This window comes from Kogia breviceps, chromosome 3 (assembly GCF_026419965.1).
Source record: "Kogia breviceps isolate mKogBre1 chromosome 3, mKogBre1 haplotype 1, whole genome shotgun sequence".
Classification (NCBI taxonomy): Eukaryota; Metazoa; Chordata; class Mammalia; order Artiodactyla; family Physeteridae; genus Kogia; species Kogia breviceps.
Window position 1 is genome coordinate 183,946,354 of NC_081312.1, and position 20,526 is coordinate 183,966,879.

The window sequence follows — 20,526 nt, forward strand, 5'->3', positions numbered from 1 at the left end:
TATGGCTGTGCAGGATACCCATTTTTCCTGATGTCTGTTGCGCCACTCTGTGGGGTCACATTCACACTGTGGTCTCTGCGATGTGTACCCACTCATGTCCCGTCCAACTGCACGGGTGTATCCAGCGGCCCTATGGCTGCTCCACGATGGGAGAGATCCATGTTCCTTTCTCCTATTGCTCTGCTATTCCTAGGAAGTTCCAAGATGCATCACGCTCCAAAAGGGATGGCTGCCACCGCATCCACATTCCAGTAAGAGCGTGCTTACCGGAAGCCACATGTGCCACCTCCCATCTCATGCTAGTGGGACTAGAACTTAGTCAGACAGGCGCACCTAGCTGCAAGAGACCCTGGGAAATACCCTTATTCTCAGTGGCAAGCTGTAAGTCAAGGGTTCAATTACCATAAAAGAGAACAGATTTGGGGGTTGACTACAAGCCTCCATTACAAGCCAGCATGTCACCTTTTGTTTTGTCACTTACATTTTTAGTTCTGCAATCTTTTTCCCAGCTCTCATTCTCCTCTGTTCCTGATAACCAGGAATACTTCATTGGCTGCTTTAATTTCTGCAGTATCATCGGTGAAGAATGACAGCTTTGTTTCCTTCTTCCTCATACTTTTACTCCCCTTATTCTACTAGGCAGGACCTCCAGAACAAAGCCGAATTGAAAATGTAATAGCGGACATACGTGTCCTGTTACAAGAAGGAAAACATTCACTAGATCACCCACCCTTTAGTGTGATGTCTGCTGTAGGCTCTCTGTAGGTACTAGGTATTGGATTAAGAAACTCCCTCTTTTTCTCAATTTAAAGAACAGGGTAGCTCTAACCAAGAGTTTTTGAGAGATGAAGTATCTTTGGGACCTCCAGCATCCCCTTTCTAATTCCTCTGAGATTTCTTCAGATGCTGAGAGACTCAATGTTCTTCTGTGCTAGCCTTCCTACTAAACAAACTCTGGCTTTCAGTCATTAGGGTATAAATTTAAGATGTCTTATCTCTATCCACCTAACAATGTTTTTGTCGGTTTCCTTTATCCATTCATGTACCCTCTATTTTATTTTACAAAAGATTTTAGAAGATTTATAAGGACCATACATTAAACTGGAAAAGTAGAAACAGCAATTCACCTCATGGAACATCTAGCTAGTATAGAAAATCATCACTAAGGTGTAGTTAACACAATTTTATGCAGGTCGTACACTACAGTATTATTAAATTTGACCTGTAAATTTTTCGGATGTTCTTTATAATCAGTTTTGCATTGACTATAAGAAACAATCGTATCAGTTCTTCACAGAAAGTAAAGATGTCCTAGCACTAGGATTTGGAAAAAAATCTTTAATGCTCTTCACATAGGTAATGTAGAGGATATTATCCATACTCTGAGAGAAATGCACAAGCAGATTGCCTGTGATGGTTTACTGTTTCCGTCAAGGTAAGCAGAGGGCATTATTCCAAAGCAAAACTCACGAAACACAAGTTTTCAAGCTACCCAAACATTTTGGACTAAGTTGCCTGTTACATTCCTCCTCGTTTCACAGGGGGTAGGGCATGCAGATTTTTTGTTAGTCATAATCTTAACATTTCCTTCAAATGAGTTTGTAATTCTCTCACCAGGACTCTTTTTTAATATGAGTTGTGCAGGGGACATTTCAGTTGTCGTGAATTTCTGGCGAAGGCTTCCTGTGACGGCTTAAAGATGGACATAAATGATTTGTCACTCTCCCCATTAGGAGGCGGCTTCATGTCCCCTCCCCTTGACTCTGGGCTGGCCCTAGGTCTGCCTGAACAACAGAAGGGGTTTGCAAGTGATGCGGACCAGTTCTCAGTGTCACCTTTACGAAGACAGCTTCCCCTCCTTGCTCTGGGTACGCAGCCTCTCTCCACCCAGCCACCCTGGAGAAGCCAAGGTCAGACAGAAAGTCCGTACCCAGGAAAGCCAGTTAAGAGCCCCAGCTCTGCTCCCACGTGACAGCCACGCGCGCACGTCATCACGGATGCTCTGAACCCAGTTGAGTCCCCAGGTGACTCCAGCTTCAGCTGACATCCCATGGAGTAAAGAAACTGCCCAGCTGAGCCCAGTCAACTCAGGCCGGTGGGAGAGTCAAATGACTTGTTTTAAGCCACGACGTTTTGGGTGGTTTCTTTCTTTCTTTTTTTTTTTTTTCTTTCTTGGCCATGCTGCGAGGCTTGCTGGCTTGCTTGCTCAGTTCCCTGATTAGGGATTGAAGCCGGGCCCTCGGCAGTGAAAGTGCTGAGTCCTAACCACTGGACTGCCAGGGAAGTCCTGGGGTGGTTTCTTCACTCAGTAAATATACAATAAAAATGCTTCTCACCCACATTTCAATTCACTGCACGCCGAATCTGTTCCGGTAAAGTTCATAATTCAACAAATCATTGGGAGACACGATAGATACTTCCCATTCTCGCCTTACTGAAATTCCTGCTGCATTTCACTACTGACCGCTCCCTGTTTAAAAAAAAAAAAAAAATACACGGGTAATACTTTCACATGGCTCAGAAACTAGAAAGTTTAAAATTGTCACCAGCAAGAAGTCTCCTCTCAGGTTTTTTCCACACCTGGCCAGTTCCACCCCCATCTCTGTCGCCAATGGGTAAAAACCATCTGTATTTTATTAGACATCTTTCTACAGTTTCTGTACAGACATACAAATATATGTGATGTTTCTCCTCTTCCCACTTTTTAAACAAAACGTGCACCTTACACACACTAGTCCAACCCCTTGCTTTTTCCCACATTAGCAAAATTATCTTGGGGATTTTTACATGGAGGGAACTCGATTTTTAAATCATATTCTTTAAGGAAAAAGAAAATCTTCTACCATATGGCTATTTCTAGATTTAAATTGTTTGTCCCACTAAAGGATTTCTAGACTGCCTACAAAAAGAGATTTTAGAACCTAGGGGGCTCTTTCCTCTCTAGATGCATAAATGGCCCCCCAAAACACCATTTCTAACAGAGGCCTGCCCTTACAAGGGGAAAAAATAAGCAAAATTAGATCATAATGGATTTTTCCTATTTCATCTTGTAGGGTAAGGCGTTTTTGATTGTCATGTAGGTACCTGACCTTAAGCTTCCGATTGCTGGAGCATCTACTTCAAAGTCATCTATCTTGAATACACACAGTGCCAGACACACGACTGGATGAAGCCAGGCCCCCCTGCATCCATGAAGTTCCCCTTGTCGAAAGCCCTGGGTGACCTAGATAACTAGCCACTTGAGTGACCTCGCTTTCCCCCCGTAAAGGCAGAACCCAAGTTTGCTCTCTTTCTCTCCCCACGACCTTGCCCCGTGGCCCTGGGATGTGTCCTTGTGACCCTCCAGGACCTGTGAGTCATGAATCTCGTTTTGCCAAAGTTCCCTGATGGCTGTTGAGGAGCCTTTTGTAACCATAACGAGAACCACGAGGGCTGGGCTGGCCACGCCATCACAAGATGGGCTGCAGCCAGTGAAATGTCTGTGGGGCTCCCACAGGTGGCACGGGCCAAGGTGAGTGCCCCGGGCATGTCTGGGCCACAGCACCGTTACTGATGGGCTGAGACATGAAACACATCTCTGCCAAACACATATTCCAATCTCAGAGTGAAAACAGACCCATGCTTGGACTGGAAGAGACACGGAGACAAAAATAGTAGAAAGAACGGGAACCGCAACACACAAATCACCTCCACGCGTGACGAGGCCAAGAGTCTCTTCCTCTGTCTCACGATAGCATCGTAGACTCGGAGATAAAAAAAATAAAGATCTGAAGATACGTTCAGTTGAAATAATCAAGTAAATATAAAAGGGAAAAAAATGAAAAGATTTACACTATTTAGTGTAAGAATATGAAGAAATATGTGCTCCCGTACCTCGCTGTTGGGATTAAACTGACAAAGATTTTTTGGAACACGATTCCGTAGCATCCACCAGAATTTAAAATGGGTGTTCTCTTTAACCTAACAATTTTACACCTAGGAATCTCTCTTACATGTATACATCTATAAAAAGGTCTAAAAGTACTTGGGGCTGTTACGTAACCTGAGCCTGATCCTTCAATGGTAAAATATTTATTACAATATGTGTACCTCATTTGGCTGTTAAGTGAGATAAGTTAACACATGGCCTGGTACACAATAAATTTCAGTAAATGTGACATATTGATACTACGATTATCAGCGTTACCACCTCATGTTATTTTCGTGTACCTATCAATGATTATAGATTATCGACCAAAATGTCCATCAGTGGAGAAACACATATTAAGAAGTGGCACGGGGGCTTCCCTGGTGGCGCAGTGGTTGAGAGTCCGCCTGCCGATGCAGGGGACACGGGTTCGTGCCCCGGTCCGGGAAGATCCCACGTGCCGTGGAGCAGCTGGGCCCGTGAGCCGTGGCCGCGGAGCCTGCGCGTCCGGAGCCTGTGCTCCGCAGCGGGAGAGGCCACAACAGTGAGAGGCCCGCATACCACAAAAAAAAAAAAAAAAAAAAAAAAAAGAAGTGGCACGCACATATACACATGTACACATATGAAATCTCCAAGACGTGCAAGCAAAATAATACGTTTAGATTATTTCTGTTTATGTAGCCATTTGTGTGTGTATGCGTGTAAAGGGGAAGAGAAAGAATAAATGTGTGTTTTTTTAAGGGTCTAAAAAGATACCAAACTGTTATTAATGCCTGAAGTATTGGAACAAAGGGGAAAAGTGAAGAGAAACTTCCACTTTCTTACTCTAGGTCATTCTGTATTGTTTGAATTTTGACCTTTCTGAACAGCCAGCAGAAGCTGCAATGCTCCCTCTGAAACCAGTGAACTTGACTCATCTGGAACCATAACAGCTGGACCATATGCCTTCAGTCAACTCTGACCAACGCGGTCATCTAGCTTTTCAGATTAGACACGAGAGAAGATGATTTATAATCTAGATCTGGCACACCATTTAGGATGTCAGAGATTTATATCTAATTTTTTTAAATGGGGACTTACGATGAGCTTCAGGTTTTTGGAAAATCATCTTATTGCTAACAGGGGCAGATTAATAAGGCGTTTCGGAACACAATTATTTCTCCCCGTTCTGGTCAAGGAACTCTTCATTTGAGAAACCTGTGACACTTTTATATTCTTCTATTAATACCATACAAGTTATTAATAATACGCTGACATAACAGAATTCTCTAAAAAAGATCTACTGTTGTAAAGATAGTTCTTTCAGCCCAGGGACTCCTGTCGGCGAATCAAAGCCCACGCCCCACTCCTGTGAGCACTGCCAGGGGGCCAGGCTGGCTGGAAAATATCTCACTACAGCTACCGCCTTATTTGAAATATTCACTATCAAAAGGCTTGTCAATCAGGATACTACTTATATCCTAAAAGAGACCAACGCCTAGGTAGCTCCTTTCCACTGTTCCCCTACTGAATGAAATGATAGCTTTCTCCTTCTAATTCAAGATAAGACAAATAGCTAAATCGAAGCCATCGTTCAAATCGATAAAAACAGAAAAAGTATAGGAAAAGAAAATTCCACCAAAACAATTCTCTGGCAGTGATATTAAATTCTACCCCAGAAGTAAATGGGTTTGCTGTGACTTCAGAAATTTCACCTGGTACAATACGGTCGTTACAAAACCATTAAAAGCAAATTGTCATTAATTGATTACGTCTATTTGCCAAGCTCTGTGCTACATGGTTATGGATGTTATCTCATTTGCAACTCAGACAATTTCTTACCCCATTTTATGGATGAGGACTCAGAAGCTTAAGAAAATTAAGTACTTCCCCCAATCTACCCCAGGTCTCACTCCCAGGTCCCAGTTCTTAACCGTTACAAGTGTCACCATTCTTTCACTGAATGTGGCTGATGAATTTAAAAATACCTGCCATCAGAATCTAGTAAAAATAACCTACAGTATTGTTTATAATTTTATTTTGTTAATATTTGTCAAGAAATAAATCTATGTACATTTTACCCCTAAAGAAATATTTATAGCTTTAAATTAATCCATTTCGTTCACTACAAGACTAGAATTAGTACTAAAACAACTCAGCCTTAATTTCATAAAATTTTAAAATAAATGTGGCAATGATTTCTTTTCTTCTTTTAATGTTTACTGAATGAAACACATTATTTTAAAATAAGCAAACTCCGCTACTATATATAAAATAGATAACCAACAAGGACCTACTGTATAGCACAGAGAACTATACTCAATACTTTGTAATAACCTATAAGGGAAAAGAATCTGACAAAGAATATATATATCTGAATCACTGTGCTATACACCGGAAACCAACACAACACTGTAGATCAACTATACTTCAATAAAAAATTAATTTAAAATTTTTTAATTAAAAAAATAAGCAAACTCGAGTGTTCACAAGGTATGTATGCATCTAAAATATTTTAAAACACTTCTTCAAAAACGATCTGAATGCATTTACATAAAGCAGATAATTCCATAAGGATAATAATAATTAGGAATTTTTCAGAGCCAAAAATGCTTCATAACTATGAACATGTACAGCCTGTGAAATAACCAACATTTTTAAAACCTGTTTTTAAAGGCCTTTTTCACTAGCTATGCTCTTACCTAACTTTTGCTACCTATCACACTGTTAGTTTATACTACCTAGTACAGGTAGTATCAACTGTTCTGCAAAAAAAAAAAAAAAAAAATTATCCTCAAATTTTGAACTTTCTGAAATTTTAATTTCCATTTTAAAAATGTGATATTTTTTAAAATTTTATTTATTTGTTTTTATTTTTGGCTGTATTGGGTCTTTGCTGCTGTGCGAGGGCTTTCTCTAGTTGTGGAGAGTGGGGGCCACTCCTTGTTGCGGTGCGTGGGCTTCTCATTGCAGTGGCTTCTCTTGTTGTGGAGCGCGGGCTCTAGGCACACGGGCTCAGTAGCTCTGGTACTCGGGCTCAGTAGTTGTGGCTCGCGGGCTCTAGAGCGCAGGCTCAGTAGTCGTGGCACATGGGCCCAGTTGCTCCGCGGCATGTGGGATCTTCCCGGACCAGGGCTCAATCCCATGTCCCCTGCATTGGCAGGCGGATTCTTAACCACTGCGCCACTAGGGAAGCCCCTAAAATGTGATACATTTTTAATGCTACAAAATCAGTTTCTATATAAATTATCCCGTATATGTTGATTTTGGAACTGAAACAAAAAAATAACACCTAATCTTAGAGCAAATGCTTATGCATACAAGTCACAAAGTTGTAGCTTTGAAAAACAAATTTGATGCTCAAATATCAACATTGTCCCAGCTGAAAACTAAGTCATTTTTTTCTTCTTGAGCACATTTAATGTAAATTAATCTTTCCATTTCCTCAGTTCTTAAGATTAATTTCTATTGTAAAGGTTTTAATAAAGTTCAGTTAGAGTACACTCAATAAAACTAGCTTCTGAACATACTCATCTAGCCACAAATCTATTTTAGTCAACCGTTGATTGTCATAAATCACTCAGGCAAATTATAATTATTTTGTTGTGCATATTTCTCAAAAACAGGAACATATACATTTTTCACAATCCTGAATATATTCCTAAGAGGCGTGTGTGTGTGTGTGTGTGTGTGTGTGTGTGTGTTTAGGTTACTGACCAAAAAAGAAAAGACTAGAAGTTCTGTTCAATGAACAATACTATTGAACTAAAATCATTTAGCATAGTTTTTAACTACTAAAACTATGATGTCCATTTATTTCATATCATTAAATTCAGTACAAGAAAAAAAACCTGATTATTACTCTGGATTTTACTACTGTTCTCTGTCTTATTGCCCTACACTACTTAAGTGAATGGACATATCAATTACATGGCTATAAAATAACATATGCTTTAAAGGGCACATACAAAATGTCTTACTACCTCATCCTATGCAAATATCGAGTTTTTCATTTGTATAAGCTTAAAGCTATGGTGTTCATTTTGGTTAGAGACAATAGAACATGGAATGCTGATTTTTTCTGTTATATTAAGTACACGGAATACGGCATTTGTAAGAAGTCACCTCCCTCCACCTCCTGATATTTCTCTGTGGCAGTGTTTCTTAAAGGGGTAGTGGAAACTCAACTGCCTGCATCAAACTATACAGCACCTTGCTAGAAATGTAGATTCCTCAGCCCTACAGCCACTGATGCAAAGCCTCCAAGGGAGGGACTCTGGGGTCCTAGGATCACTCTTATAAAAGCTGTGATCTGAAACCCATATTTCTAGTCTTTATCCTAAAAAGTAAAACCCACAAAGTGTCAGGTGGATTTAAGAACAACTGCATTTAAAAATATAGGGGTAAGGGGGCTTCCCTGGTGGCGCAGTGGTTGAGAGTCCGCCTGCCGATGCAGGGGACACGGGTTCGTGCCCCGGTCCGGGAAGATCCCACGTGCCGCGGAGCGGCTGGGCCCGTGAGCCATGGCCGCTGAGTCTGCGCGTCCGGAGCCTGTGCCCCGCAACGGGAGAGGCCACAACGGTGAGAGGCCCGCGTACTGCAGAAATAAAATTAAAAAAAAAAAAAAAAAAAAAAAAATATATATATATATATATATATATATATATATATAGTCCCTGAATAGTTCAATGTATTTCATTTTTATTAAAGTTGATCACAATTCCTACTTCAAGATATTCCACCACTTAAGGGAAAAAAAGAGTATTACAGCTGCTGGTAGGGAGTACAAGTTGAATTAATGCAATTTTAGGAAAAGGATTAAAAATATTTTTCATAAGACAGGCATCTAACAAGATAAATATGTGAGCTTCTTATACTACGTTACCAAAAGGAAAAAGTCCCTGAAAATTTCTTCCGTATAAAAATTCAAGATGAAAACGATCAAAGCCATGTAAGCGCAGAATGAACATCAGCGTTTTAGAGAATTAGTAACCTAATCCTGCAAAGGAAGTATTAAAATGTAACGTAATAAGAGAAATAGCACCTTTTAAAAAATCCAGCTGTCTAAAATGTAAGTTTGCAAAACTATTCTGCACTAATCTCCACATGAAGTCATTTGAAAAGGAGGTAGTAACACAAAACAAGCAATTCTGAAAAGTGTAAAGTTACATGCTGATTGTAAATGCAAAGAACACAGAACAGTTAAAGCCAAAACTACACCTACATACCTATAGCAGGCCAAAAGTTCCTTTTCTTTTAAAGTCACACATTTAGTAGTGTCTCTAAAACAGGCCAGGAAAGCAGCATACCTTAATTTAAGGGGGATATTTTTTAAGGACATTTTTAAGAATTAAAACATTTTTAGAACTAAAGCATTATTAGGTTGTCTTCAGTGTATCTTTCTGTTCAATCTGTGGACAGAAGCTTTACCATAATTTTCACTATTCAATGGAATTCAGAATAAAATGAGTCTATTTCAGATCACACCCTAAAACTTTTTGTTACCTAAGCACCACAAAGGGATTGTCACGATTTTTTCTTTTTTTATTTTTTGCGGTACGCGGGCCTCTCACTGCTGGGGCCCCTCCCGTTGCGGAGCACAGGCTCCGGACGCGCAGGCGCAGCGGCCATGGCTCACGGGCCCACATGTGGGATCTTCCCGGACCGGGGCACGAACCCGCGTCCCCTGCATCGGCAGGCGGACTCTCAACCACTGCGCCACCAGGGAAGTCCACAAGATGATTTTTTATTAGATGATTCCACAGTATAGAGTAGCCCTTTTCAGCCAGAGTTCTGAATGTAACAGACACAGTGTTACCGTCAGATTCAATGTTATTATGTTTTTTTTACAAGTGAGGCCAAGTATATACTTACATTCTCTCTAATCCCTTAAAATCTTTACAACTGAAAAGGTTGACCTGGAGTAGTTAATTCAAATTAAAATAAACTTGCTTAGGAGTATAATTTCAGTGGCCTCAACATATTTCCAAAGAATATTTTCCAACTGTGACACCTACTTGAATATTTTGGGCTTTTTATATGACTACCTTATTTATATCAAAAGATTTACCATAGCAAACTATGTCTATGTTTCCAAAAATTGTTATTAATCAAAAATGCTACCTTATAACTTGAGAGAAATAGACCTTGGGTTCAAGAAATGCTAATACATCATTAACAGTTATTATAATTCTGTATTTAGTTTCATTTATAAATATCACTGGCAGGCATCATAATGTTAAATCATTAAACTAATTTCTAAATATTGATTTCAAAAGCTTTGAACGTATGTTGCAAAAAAATTTAGTAAAACTTATTTTTAGTTTAAAAACTAACGAAAGTTACTTTTTCCAGGTAATACACCCAATTATTTTTTTTTAATCATCATCACCTACCCAGGAGTTGATAATAAATACTTGCATAGTTCTTGGAGAAAACGGACCTGGCACAATCTGAAGACAAATATTGGCAAATACCATGTGTCTCAAGTTATAGTTTAAGAAATAACACAATCCGCAATATTTCATGAAGCTTTTTATTCTTATTATTAAAACTTGGAATCAAGTAATCCTGGTTATTCTGGAAAAAGCACCTTGTTGAAGGGATCATTTAGTCATCCTTTTCGACAATCACCTCTCCGTGAAGCACCTTTCTTCTCTGACGTAACATATGAAAGTAGAGTTGTGGAAACACTTAATTGAAAAAAGAAGACAGAGAAGGTAAGCTATGGTTGGAAATCTTTTATACTTGAAACCTCTTAAACCTGGCGGACTTCGAAAGCAAGTGCATCATATGCAGTTGCTACTGCTCCCCTAATATTTAGAGGGCTCAGGGTAAGCGTACAAATGGAGGGCCACATACCATATGCCTAAATATTTTAATGCCATGAACTGTCAGTCTTTTCAGCAAACTTAAATAGTTTGATAAATATATCTTCATAATGACCTGGAAGGCCATGTTTGAATTTAGAATTCTATAACTCTTCGGAATACTGTGCCAGAACAGTGCTGCACAAGGAAAGCTGCCCCACCTGGCCCCTTCTCTCCATTCCATCGGCTGTCCTGTACCACGAGGGGTCTCGGGAACATCTGTGTGGATGTCCAGAAGCCCACACAACCCAGCTGCATCCATCTACCTCACAAACAGCTTGCCCCTGATCTCAGGGATGTGTACACAGGCAACAGCGTTAACCCTCAGCAGGACAGACCGGGGAAGAGAGAGCTATGCAGTCTAGATGCACGCTCAGTGCCATCTGGCTTGCAAATTCCATGGTCCCGGGTTTCCAGGATGCGATCTGAAGGAAGGGGGTCCTGTGTGGAGTGGTGATCGGCAGTGAGCCAGGAGAGGGCCCTCTACCTAAAACTGGGCCCAGAGCAAAAGCCCCTCTTGGCTGGGGAGTCTGGTACACACACACACACACACACACACACACACACACACACACACACACACACACACACACACACACACACACACATGTATTAGGTCAGTTAGACAAATGGTCATCCACCCTCAGATTTGGAGAATTATTTTGAGCCAATTTGAACCAGTACTTTAAATTATAGGGTAAATGTTGGTGCATATGAACAAATTAACGTCAGCTACAAACAATACAAGTATACAAGTATCTCTGAAAATGACAGAAGAGTCAAAACTAATGAACCTAATGACAGAACAAGCTTTGAATACTTTGCTGAGGCAACTGTGGGTGACTACTTTTTGAACTTAGCTCAAATGGAGCCAAAACGCATAAAAGATTTTACTTTTTTATTTAGGTATCCAACCTTCATTAATGTAACCATCATATTATACCTAAGGGCCTAAATATATTCAGGCCATACAGACCTAAAGCTAACTGACCGATTTTTGCAAATACTTCTATAGCATCTTGAGCAGTTTAGTAGAAGTATGGGCTTGAGTTCAAACCTTGATCTTATTTACTAGCTGAGCGATTTTTTTTTTTTTTTTTTTTCCCAGTATGCGGGCCTCTCATTATTGTGGCCTCTCCCGTTGCGGAGCACAGGCTCCGGACCTGCAGGCTCAGCGGCCATGGCTCTTGGGACCAGCCACTCCGCGGCACGTGGGATCCTCCCGGACCGGGGCACGAACCCGTGTCCCCTGCATCGGCAGGCGGACTCTCAACCACTGCGCCACCAGGGAAGCCCTAGCTGAGCAATTTTTAAAGCAATTCACGTAACCTCTCTAATCTCTAATGGCCCCATTGATAAATGAGAACTAAAAGGACTTCTTTTGAGCACTAAGTACTTTTATACTTGTAATTAGCAAAGGATTTAATAAGCAAAGTATAATTAGCTGCTATTACTACTAATACTAATACTCAGGTAGAAAACACCCCCCTGGCTGGCTGATCCTCCAGCAGGTGGGGCTCTCAGGTAACTGACAGCCTCCTAAACTGAGAAGCAGCTCATGGCAAAGGCTGGTCTTCACAGGACACCTGAAAATGCCCAGTCACCAGTTACTGGTTTGATGGTTTCAAACCATGACCTCTTGGACCCTGGGTTTCCACAGAGATGCCTCAGGGGCTGGGAGGAAAAAGGCAGCCCAAGGCCTGAACCTGTAACTGTGATAGGACAGGTCTGGCTCTGCTCCAGGTGTGCTGCAGTTCACTAGACGTTGCGCAAAGCAGGTGAAGACACAAGTGTCTAGGCACACCAGCCCCGGGCCCTCCTGAACTGGCCCCGGTGGATAATCGGAGGGGAGTCAGGCTGAGATGGGAGAAGATGAGGGGAATAGAATCACTATATGACCATCAAGGCAATTTTGATTTTGGAAAAGCTTAAAAGTTGGAGGTCCCAAGGAAGTGGCCAAATTTTATGTTCATCCTCTTCGGATGAAATATTTCATATTGAGTCAAAGTCGATTTTAGGTTCTATAAACATTTCTCATTTTCTCTTTTCCCCAGCACTGACCCCGGAGTCTCTAATTTTATTGACGAGGGCAAATAACAGCTTTGCTTTATCTTCATATTTCCTGCTAGTGATTATCAAAATCTGACCTAAAAAATATACCACTTTTGGGGCTTCCCTGGTGGCTCAGTGGTTGAGAGTCCGCCTGCCGACGCAGGGGATGCGGGTTCGTGCCCCGGTCCGGGAGGATCCCACGTGCCGCGGAGCGGCTGGGCCCGTGAGCCGTGGCCGCTGCGCCTGCGCGTCCGGAGCCTGTGCTCCGCAACGGGAGAGGCCACGACAGTGAGAGGCCCGCGTACTACCAAAAAAAAAAAAAAAAAAAAAAAATACCACTTTGTATTTAAATGAAATGAATAGAGTCTCACCAATTCACCGCAACTATTGAAAGGTGAGGAGAAATTAGTGGAAAGACTGAGTTATTCAAAATATTTTAAGAAAAGCAGTTTTATTATTTTCTAGTACCCAGGGCAACACACATTAAGACTAACAAGTACTCCTGGTTGATCTTTCCAAGTATGTGCTTAATGAATAGAAATGACCTCAGATTTTCTTGGATAAAATGTTCATGTTCAGATACATAATTCTAAATGCTTTCAAAGAGTTCACTGCAGGCTTTATCTTTTCTTTAAAAACATAAATCATACTAAGCTTATTTTTAAGTGATTTTGAGAAGGCAATCATTTGTGTGTTAATTTACTTACCTCTTTTTCTCACAACTCACCCTTCAGTTATTTCAAATTATGAAAACATGTGGCACTGAATGGAGGTTTTGATGTATTTGTAAGACATTAATTTTCCTTGTTTATTAATCTGGCATTTTATGACATCTTTTGAAAAACTTTCACAGCATATGCTAAGTCAAAGTATAATACTAATAGGGACATACTTACATGGTATATACGAGGCCATGGTTATAAGAAGAAAATAATAGTAGTCAAAAGAGACATTGTATTTATTGGGAAGTCTTATTGACAACATTCCAGTTTTCTTCACATATGGTAAGGCAGCGTATATGGTAAGAAGTTCACCAGCAACTCCAACAGGATATAAGATGATAAAAAAATTATATCTGGAGAAAGAAAAACCTGACAATTATTTTCTAGAATAATTATTGGATTTTATATCATGATTCTTTTGCTACTACTTTATTTAAGCTTAAAAATTCTCCTTTCTATACATACTTATATTAACCTCATGTAACAAGGTTAATTTTTTTTCACTTTCATCATTTGCTTATTAATTTAATTATCTTTTTTTTTTTCTTACAGCAGTTTCCATTTTAAGTGGCAAGATCTTAATAAAGTAAGAAGTCAACTTACTTTACAGGACTGAAATAAAAATACATTTTAAAGTCAGTGACTGATTGATGCAGTTTTTTAAGTATGATAAAGTATACAAGTATTATAACTATCATAGTGTATTGTAAAGTAAATGTAAGCATTGCAAGGCCTTGTAAAAGTAACTGCTTTGACACCTGGAATCATTCTGATTTTTTTTTTTTCCCTGCAGCTAGTCATTTGTTGATCAAATGCTGTGTGTGTTTTTAAAAAAGACCAGTTATGATCCTAATTTTATATCTAAATCTTGAAATTGCCAAAGTCGTTGTTAGGAGACATTTGGAAAACGCTTTGTGGTTACTAATTAAAAAAATGACTATTTTAGAAAACTGATAAAACCACCTGAAGCATCAGTAACTACTAACGAACATACTGCCTAAAACTGCTTTCATGACAAAACGAGGAAGACAGGTCGTTTCCTGAATGTGCACATTAAAGGAATAGTCAGCTTGCTTAAAGGAGAGCTGAGAGGGTCCTAGTAAAAATCCAAATCACAGTTTGTTCCCTTGGATTGCGGAGCATTGGGCCCAGCATCCCTTCCGCCTACGGGTAGAGGAACACTGCACAGGTGTCCACTGGTGGACCCGCAGGACAGCCTCAAGCGCCCAAGGTAATGACATTTCTTAAGAGTCTCCTTATTCCTATGTGCCACGGATATGCAAGGACAAGAGGGGACAGAGGGGGGCAGAATTATTTGCCAGAGTAGAGATGAACTGGTAGAGAAAGAAAATGATCCTTCTACTTACTGTCCCTCTGTGGTCCCTTCTTGCCTTGTGCATGCCACCTGCTTCCTCACCAGCCTTGTGCAGTTGTGTGTGTATTATTCAAATCAATTGTTTCCAACCTCAATTTCCTACCTCAATTTAAAAGTACATAACTGAGCATTTTATATTCCCTTCTTAAGTAAGACATTCAAACCTCTTAAATTTTTTTTTTAACTTTATGTGACCCTCAGATGATTTTTTGGGGGGGTAAGATTGTTCTTTAACTGAAAAAAATCACACTAAGTATAAACTAGGTTAAAGCCTTAAAGACGTGATTATTTTTAATGAAATGCAAAAAAAATTACACAATGTATTTGACTTTACTTGCACTTTAAAAAGGCTCTAGGTCACCAACTCTCTAAGTTCTGACGGCAGCATGACAGGTTTAACTACTTATTCAGAAAGAGACATGATGTTTCCTTACAGATTCCTAATTGTCATCAAAAATTTTTTAAAGGGACTGCAGTTTTGAAATTTAAATGGAAATCAATATGAAAACATAACATTATGCATTTATCTATTCAGTGGGTTTTTCTAGGAACACGTCTGACAGATAAATAGAATCAAAGTATATTCAAACCATCACAGTAGAGGGCAACTCTATAAATAAGAAGCCATTTTTAAGCTTTACTTGAGAACAGTTTCAACACTGGAACATAAATATAAATGTTATTTTAGGTTATTTAATGGGGTTGGCAAATATATAGCTGGTTGTGATCTTTAAGATTTTTGACATGAAACATAATTATTCACGATTATGCTTAACTGACGTGATGTTATGTTAACAGGTGCATTTCAAAGTTGAAAGATTTTACAGTAACCTGTTTAACATTAAGGCAATTGACAAAGGATTTCTAACAGCAAATTTAAACATGCAATGGTAGAGTTTGGAACTTTTCCAGAAATTCAAGACGTGCAAGTGCATTCTAAAAGGTGGGCAAAGCATTAAAGACCATTATCTCCCGCAAACAGATTTTATAAACACAGCAAATAAAAAGAGACTATATTATGAATTAGTATTTTCAAAGGTGCTAGAGGTCTGAAAGACTGAGGTCATTCAAAATGGCATGAGATGCATTCTGGGATTAGAATCCAGCTACATTCCAAACTGCCAATCTTGCCAAATGCTTATAAATGGTAGTGCAACCTTCTTATGACAGATGAAACGTTTCAAGCTCAAACTATAATTTTGAAGTATTTTTCATATTCAAAATGGTAAGTCACAAATATCTAAAAAAGAGCTAGAGAATATAAAAACGTCTGAAAGGCTATATAGTATAATTAAGAGTGATAATCCTTTGTAGGGGGAATATAGACAATTTAAAAGGTTTTTATTCTTTTAGGTTATTTATATATACTAATTTATTATATTTGAACATGTATAATATGAGTTATTAAAAAAGGAATAATTACTTAATAAAAAGTGTTAGGCTTTTTGTATAAGGGGAGCAAAAACAAGTCTGACACTAGTTATGAATTACCTTTATAAGCTATCTATGGATTAATGCAAATATCAGAGTTTTAAAAAATAATGGAAATATGGATATTGCATTGTTTTTAATATCACAAAGCAGTATTTATAGCATCAGAAAACTGGGAATAATATAAATTCTAGCAATATAGAACTGAGTCAGTCATACTACGGAATATTATGCAGCACTAAGAGTTAGAGAGCTAGATCTAAATGGACCTGTACTGATTTAAAAAAAGAAGAAAAGATCTCCAATATATAAACAAAAATCAAGTATCATGTCATCCTATTTATGTTTTTAAAAACTCACATCTGTGTGTTCACATTGCTGTTCTTAAGAAAAAGTCTGATGGTAAACTCCCCACTTTCTCTCTCCAAGGGAAGGGAGTAGGGCTCAGGTAGGAGTCCAAACAGGAACTTTCCATGTTTATTCTATATACTAAAACGATTTGAGACTTTTTTCACAATGAAAGCATAGTACTTTTGTAGCTTAATAAAAACTTTAACGAATGAAAATACTGTTGAATTCTTGTATTCTACCTATGAGGGATACCTATCTATCTATCTACCTATCTTATCTATCTATCTTACCTACCGTATCTATCTATCTAATTTACCTATCTACATAGACGGATATGGGATAGACTTCTTTTAACCCAACTGCCCCCCTGCATTTCTCACCACCTGGCATTTCTCACACCTGTTAGTTGTTGTATTTTCTGTCCCCTCCATCTTGAGAGGACAGAGATTTTGTTGCACTCACACCTGCACCTCAGGTATGCGGTAGGTACACAGCACAGGTTATATTGTTATTATTGTTATTTCGACTCGAAGTGCAACATGGAGGATGAAATGAACAAATCTGTGCTGGTTTGTGATTTGTTCTCCAAAAGGCACAAATAATAAGTTGTTTTTATAATAACTTTGTAAAATATCAGCTGCTCAGAGAACACATACTTTAAAAAGGACAGAACATCTGCTTTAAAAACTGTTGCTTTGGGAGGGCTATGCTTAGAACCCTTGAAATATAAATTTCGTCCTCATAACAAATAATACAATTTCAAATAAGGGTGACTTCTTTGTTTGTTTGTTGTTGTTCTGGCCGTGCCGTGTGGCATATAGGATCTCAGTTCCCCGAGTTCCCTGACTGGGGATCGAACCCGTGCCCCCTGCAATGGAAGCAAGGAGTCTTAACCACTGGACTGCCAGGGAAGTCTCTAAGGGTGATTTTTTTAAATGTCTGTCTCTGCTACTTTATACACACACAAAAAAGTTGACATTGTATATATAAGATACTAAAACTTGTAGATACTAGGTTGAATATTAAAGTAATTTAAATCAATAACTGATTGATATAAGGGCCACTTTTAGCAATTACAAGAACCGTATGTATTTAATTCAATGAAAGTCTCTCATGTTAAAATAATTTCTATGCACTGGAAGTTTCAAATAATTTCTTTAATATGCATTTTGTTACTACAGCTTGCCTATTTTAAAAGTTTACTTTTAGGGCTTCCCTGGTGGCGCAGTGGTTGAGAGTCCGCCTGCCAATGCAGGGGACACGGGTTCGTGCCCCGGTCCGGGAAGATCCCACATGCTGCGGAGCGGCTGGGCCCGTGAGCCATGGCCGCTGAGCCTGCACGTCCGAAGCCTGTGCTCCGCAACGGGAGAGGCCACAGCAGTGAGAGGCCCGTGTACCACAAAAAAAAAAAAAAAAAAAAAAGTTTATTTTTAGTGTTTTAGCTTATTTTCCTAACTTTGTTTTGTAGAATAAAAACTTTGAGTTGTCAAAAAAAAAATTTAAGTCAATCAAACAAAATGCCATAGTTTTGGCCAAGAGTTGATTTAATGTAATTCCAAAGATGTATATTTTGCTTTCAAGGAAAAATGAATGACCGATTCAGAGGCTAAGGACACTAATGTAGCTTGTCTGGCATTGCTTTCACTCAAGATATATGTTAATATGACTGTTGCCTGGTCATTAAATTAAGCCTTTAGAATGCAAGTTGTAACACTGCTAATTTCAAAAACAGCAGCCTCCTGGCAACACAGGGCTAAAACACACATTTTAATTCTCTGCGTTAGCTCAGCACACAAAACACGCATGCGCAGGACCGAGAGCAACTAAACTGCAACACATCGTCGCCACCTGGCCCATTTAACGAAGTATGGCAACTGGTCGAGAAGACTGAATGTGTAGAAGGAATAGCGAGTGATCTCTGTCACCGTCCACGCGACCAGAAAAAGCACCACGCTCTCCTCATTCTGGATCTGCAGAATTACAGAGAAAGCCACAGGGTTGTTTAACCTTGAACTTCTTTCTCCACGATGATATTTTCTGTTTATTATTTAGCACGTGCCTTTTACTATAACGGAGAGCTAGGGTTAGACAGATGCAATACAGAAAACGCAATGCAGTCACCAGTAATGAGTCTTTACAAACACGCGATTTAAATGTGCACTAAGCACAGGAATGGTCAAATTTCTGTTGGGTTCTGTGTCTCACTCTTCACTCCAGCCAATAACTCCACCATCCCAGGACAACATCAGCCCCTCAAAACCAGTATGGGAACAATCTGACTGACCCTTGGACTTTCTGAGGGTCGTCAAACACACCCATCCTACTGCAGCACTCACTCCCGAAATCTGCCCGCTCACTGCAGCCCCGCTACCACGGTGTCAATTCAGGACCTGATCACTGCTCTTGCAGAATGCTGTCACAGACCCCTATGCAGTCTCCACTTCAGAGGTGGACGTTTCCTCTTAAAAGCAAAGCACAGAAGCAAACCAACAGAAACAAAATTGGAAGGTGCTAGTCCCGGGATTTAAAAGCTTCATGGCTTCCCCACTGCTTAACAGGAGGAAAGGGTAAAACCCTCCCACCTGAGCATGATGTTCAAGGACCTTTACAGCAGCTGGAGCTCAGAAATCTCGACTTTTTGGGCAACGACTCAACCCCACCCCCAGCTCTCTCTGGGGACACAAAACTTTGTATTATTTCCAGAATATGCTCTGAATGTGTCTTAACACATGCCATTCCCTCTAATTATCAAGAGAATGCTCCTCCCTTTTCATTTTTTATAAATTTATTTATTTATTTTTGGCTGCGTTGGGTCTTCGTTGTGGTGCGCGGGCTTCTCATCGCGGTGGCCTCTCTTGTTGCAGAGCACGGGCTCTAGGTGCACGGGCTTCAGTAGTTGTGGCACACGGCTTCAGTAGTTGTGGCTCGTGGGCTCAGTAGTTGTGGCTCGTGGGCTCAGTAGTTGTGGCCCACGGGCTCAGTAGTTGTGGCCCACGGGGCTCCAGAGCGCAGGCTCAGTAGTAGTTGTGGCTCACGGGCTTGGTTGCTCCATGGCATGTGGGATCTTCCCGGACCAGGGCTTGAACCCGTGTCTCCGGCATTGGCAGGCGGATTCTTCACCACTGCGCCACCAGGGAAGCCCCCGAATGCTCCTCCCTTTATCAATACTTCCCATGGAAAATGCTTTCTCACCTTTAAGATCCACCTGACCACCACAGCATCTGGAAAACTTGTCCCAAACCCCGCCTCTCACCCTGAGCAGTTACGTGCTCCCCTTCCTTGCTCTCACAGCCCTGTGCTCATATCTGTATTACAACACTTGCCAATTTCTATCAGGATTTGTCTGCCAAACTCTTGTATGTCTACAGCACTCAGCTGATACACTCCTTCCCCGGGGAAGCCTTCCTTCACTCCCTAAGTCAGGCCAAGTCTGCCGGTTACTGCAATCCACACTGGCCTCTTGTTTCAAAGCACTAACACTAGTATAATGAAACAATTATTTCTGCAACAACTTGTGTACCATCTCTCCCAATTCCAGGCTCCATGAGGTGGGAACCATATGTGTATTATAAATAGCCAGATTTCTGGCACAGTGTCAGGAACAGAATAGGCGCATAATTCATACTTGTTGAATGATTCAACATCTGTAGGGCTGCCCCCTACTCCCTGACGGTCAGTACCCCTGACAGCTGAGACTGACTTATTCATTTCTGTAAATCCCGAAGTAAGCACAGTGCCAGGGGTATAGAATGCACTCAATACATGCTGGTTGAATTAATTAAAGATGGGTGGAAAGATGCCCATGGGATACCACTATTGGAGAAGATTAATAGTAAAATC

At 40.1% G+C, this 20,526-nt stretch overlaps 1 protein-coding gene across 3 annotated transcripts in view; it reads right to left on the bottom strand.

Annotated features, from left to right (window-relative positions):
• Positions 1–1,318: 1,318 nt before the first annotated feature.
• HACD1 (3-hydroxyacyl-CoA dehydratase 1) overlaps positions 1,319–20,526 on the bottom strand; it is a 30,608-nt gene continuing 11,400 nt past the window's right edge. The window contains exons 5-8 of one of the 3 annotated variants that reach the window (XM_067030741.1): positions 18,535–18,656; positions 13,704–13,882; positions 10,479–10,578; positions 1,319–2,470 (exon numbers count right to left, since the gene is read on the bottom strand). In XM_067030741.1, coding sequence (XP_066886842.1) covers positions 10,496–10,578; positions 13,704–13,882; positions 18,535–18,656 — 384 coding nt within the window. In that variant the 3' untranslated portion in view covers positions 1,319–2,470; positions 10,479–10,495. Of the gene's footprint in view, positions 2,471–10,407; positions 10,579–13,703; positions 13,883–18,534; positions 18,657–20,526 lie in introns of those variants that run through there. The other 2 variants (XM_067030742.1, XM_059058343.2) reach the window with 2 other exon arrangements.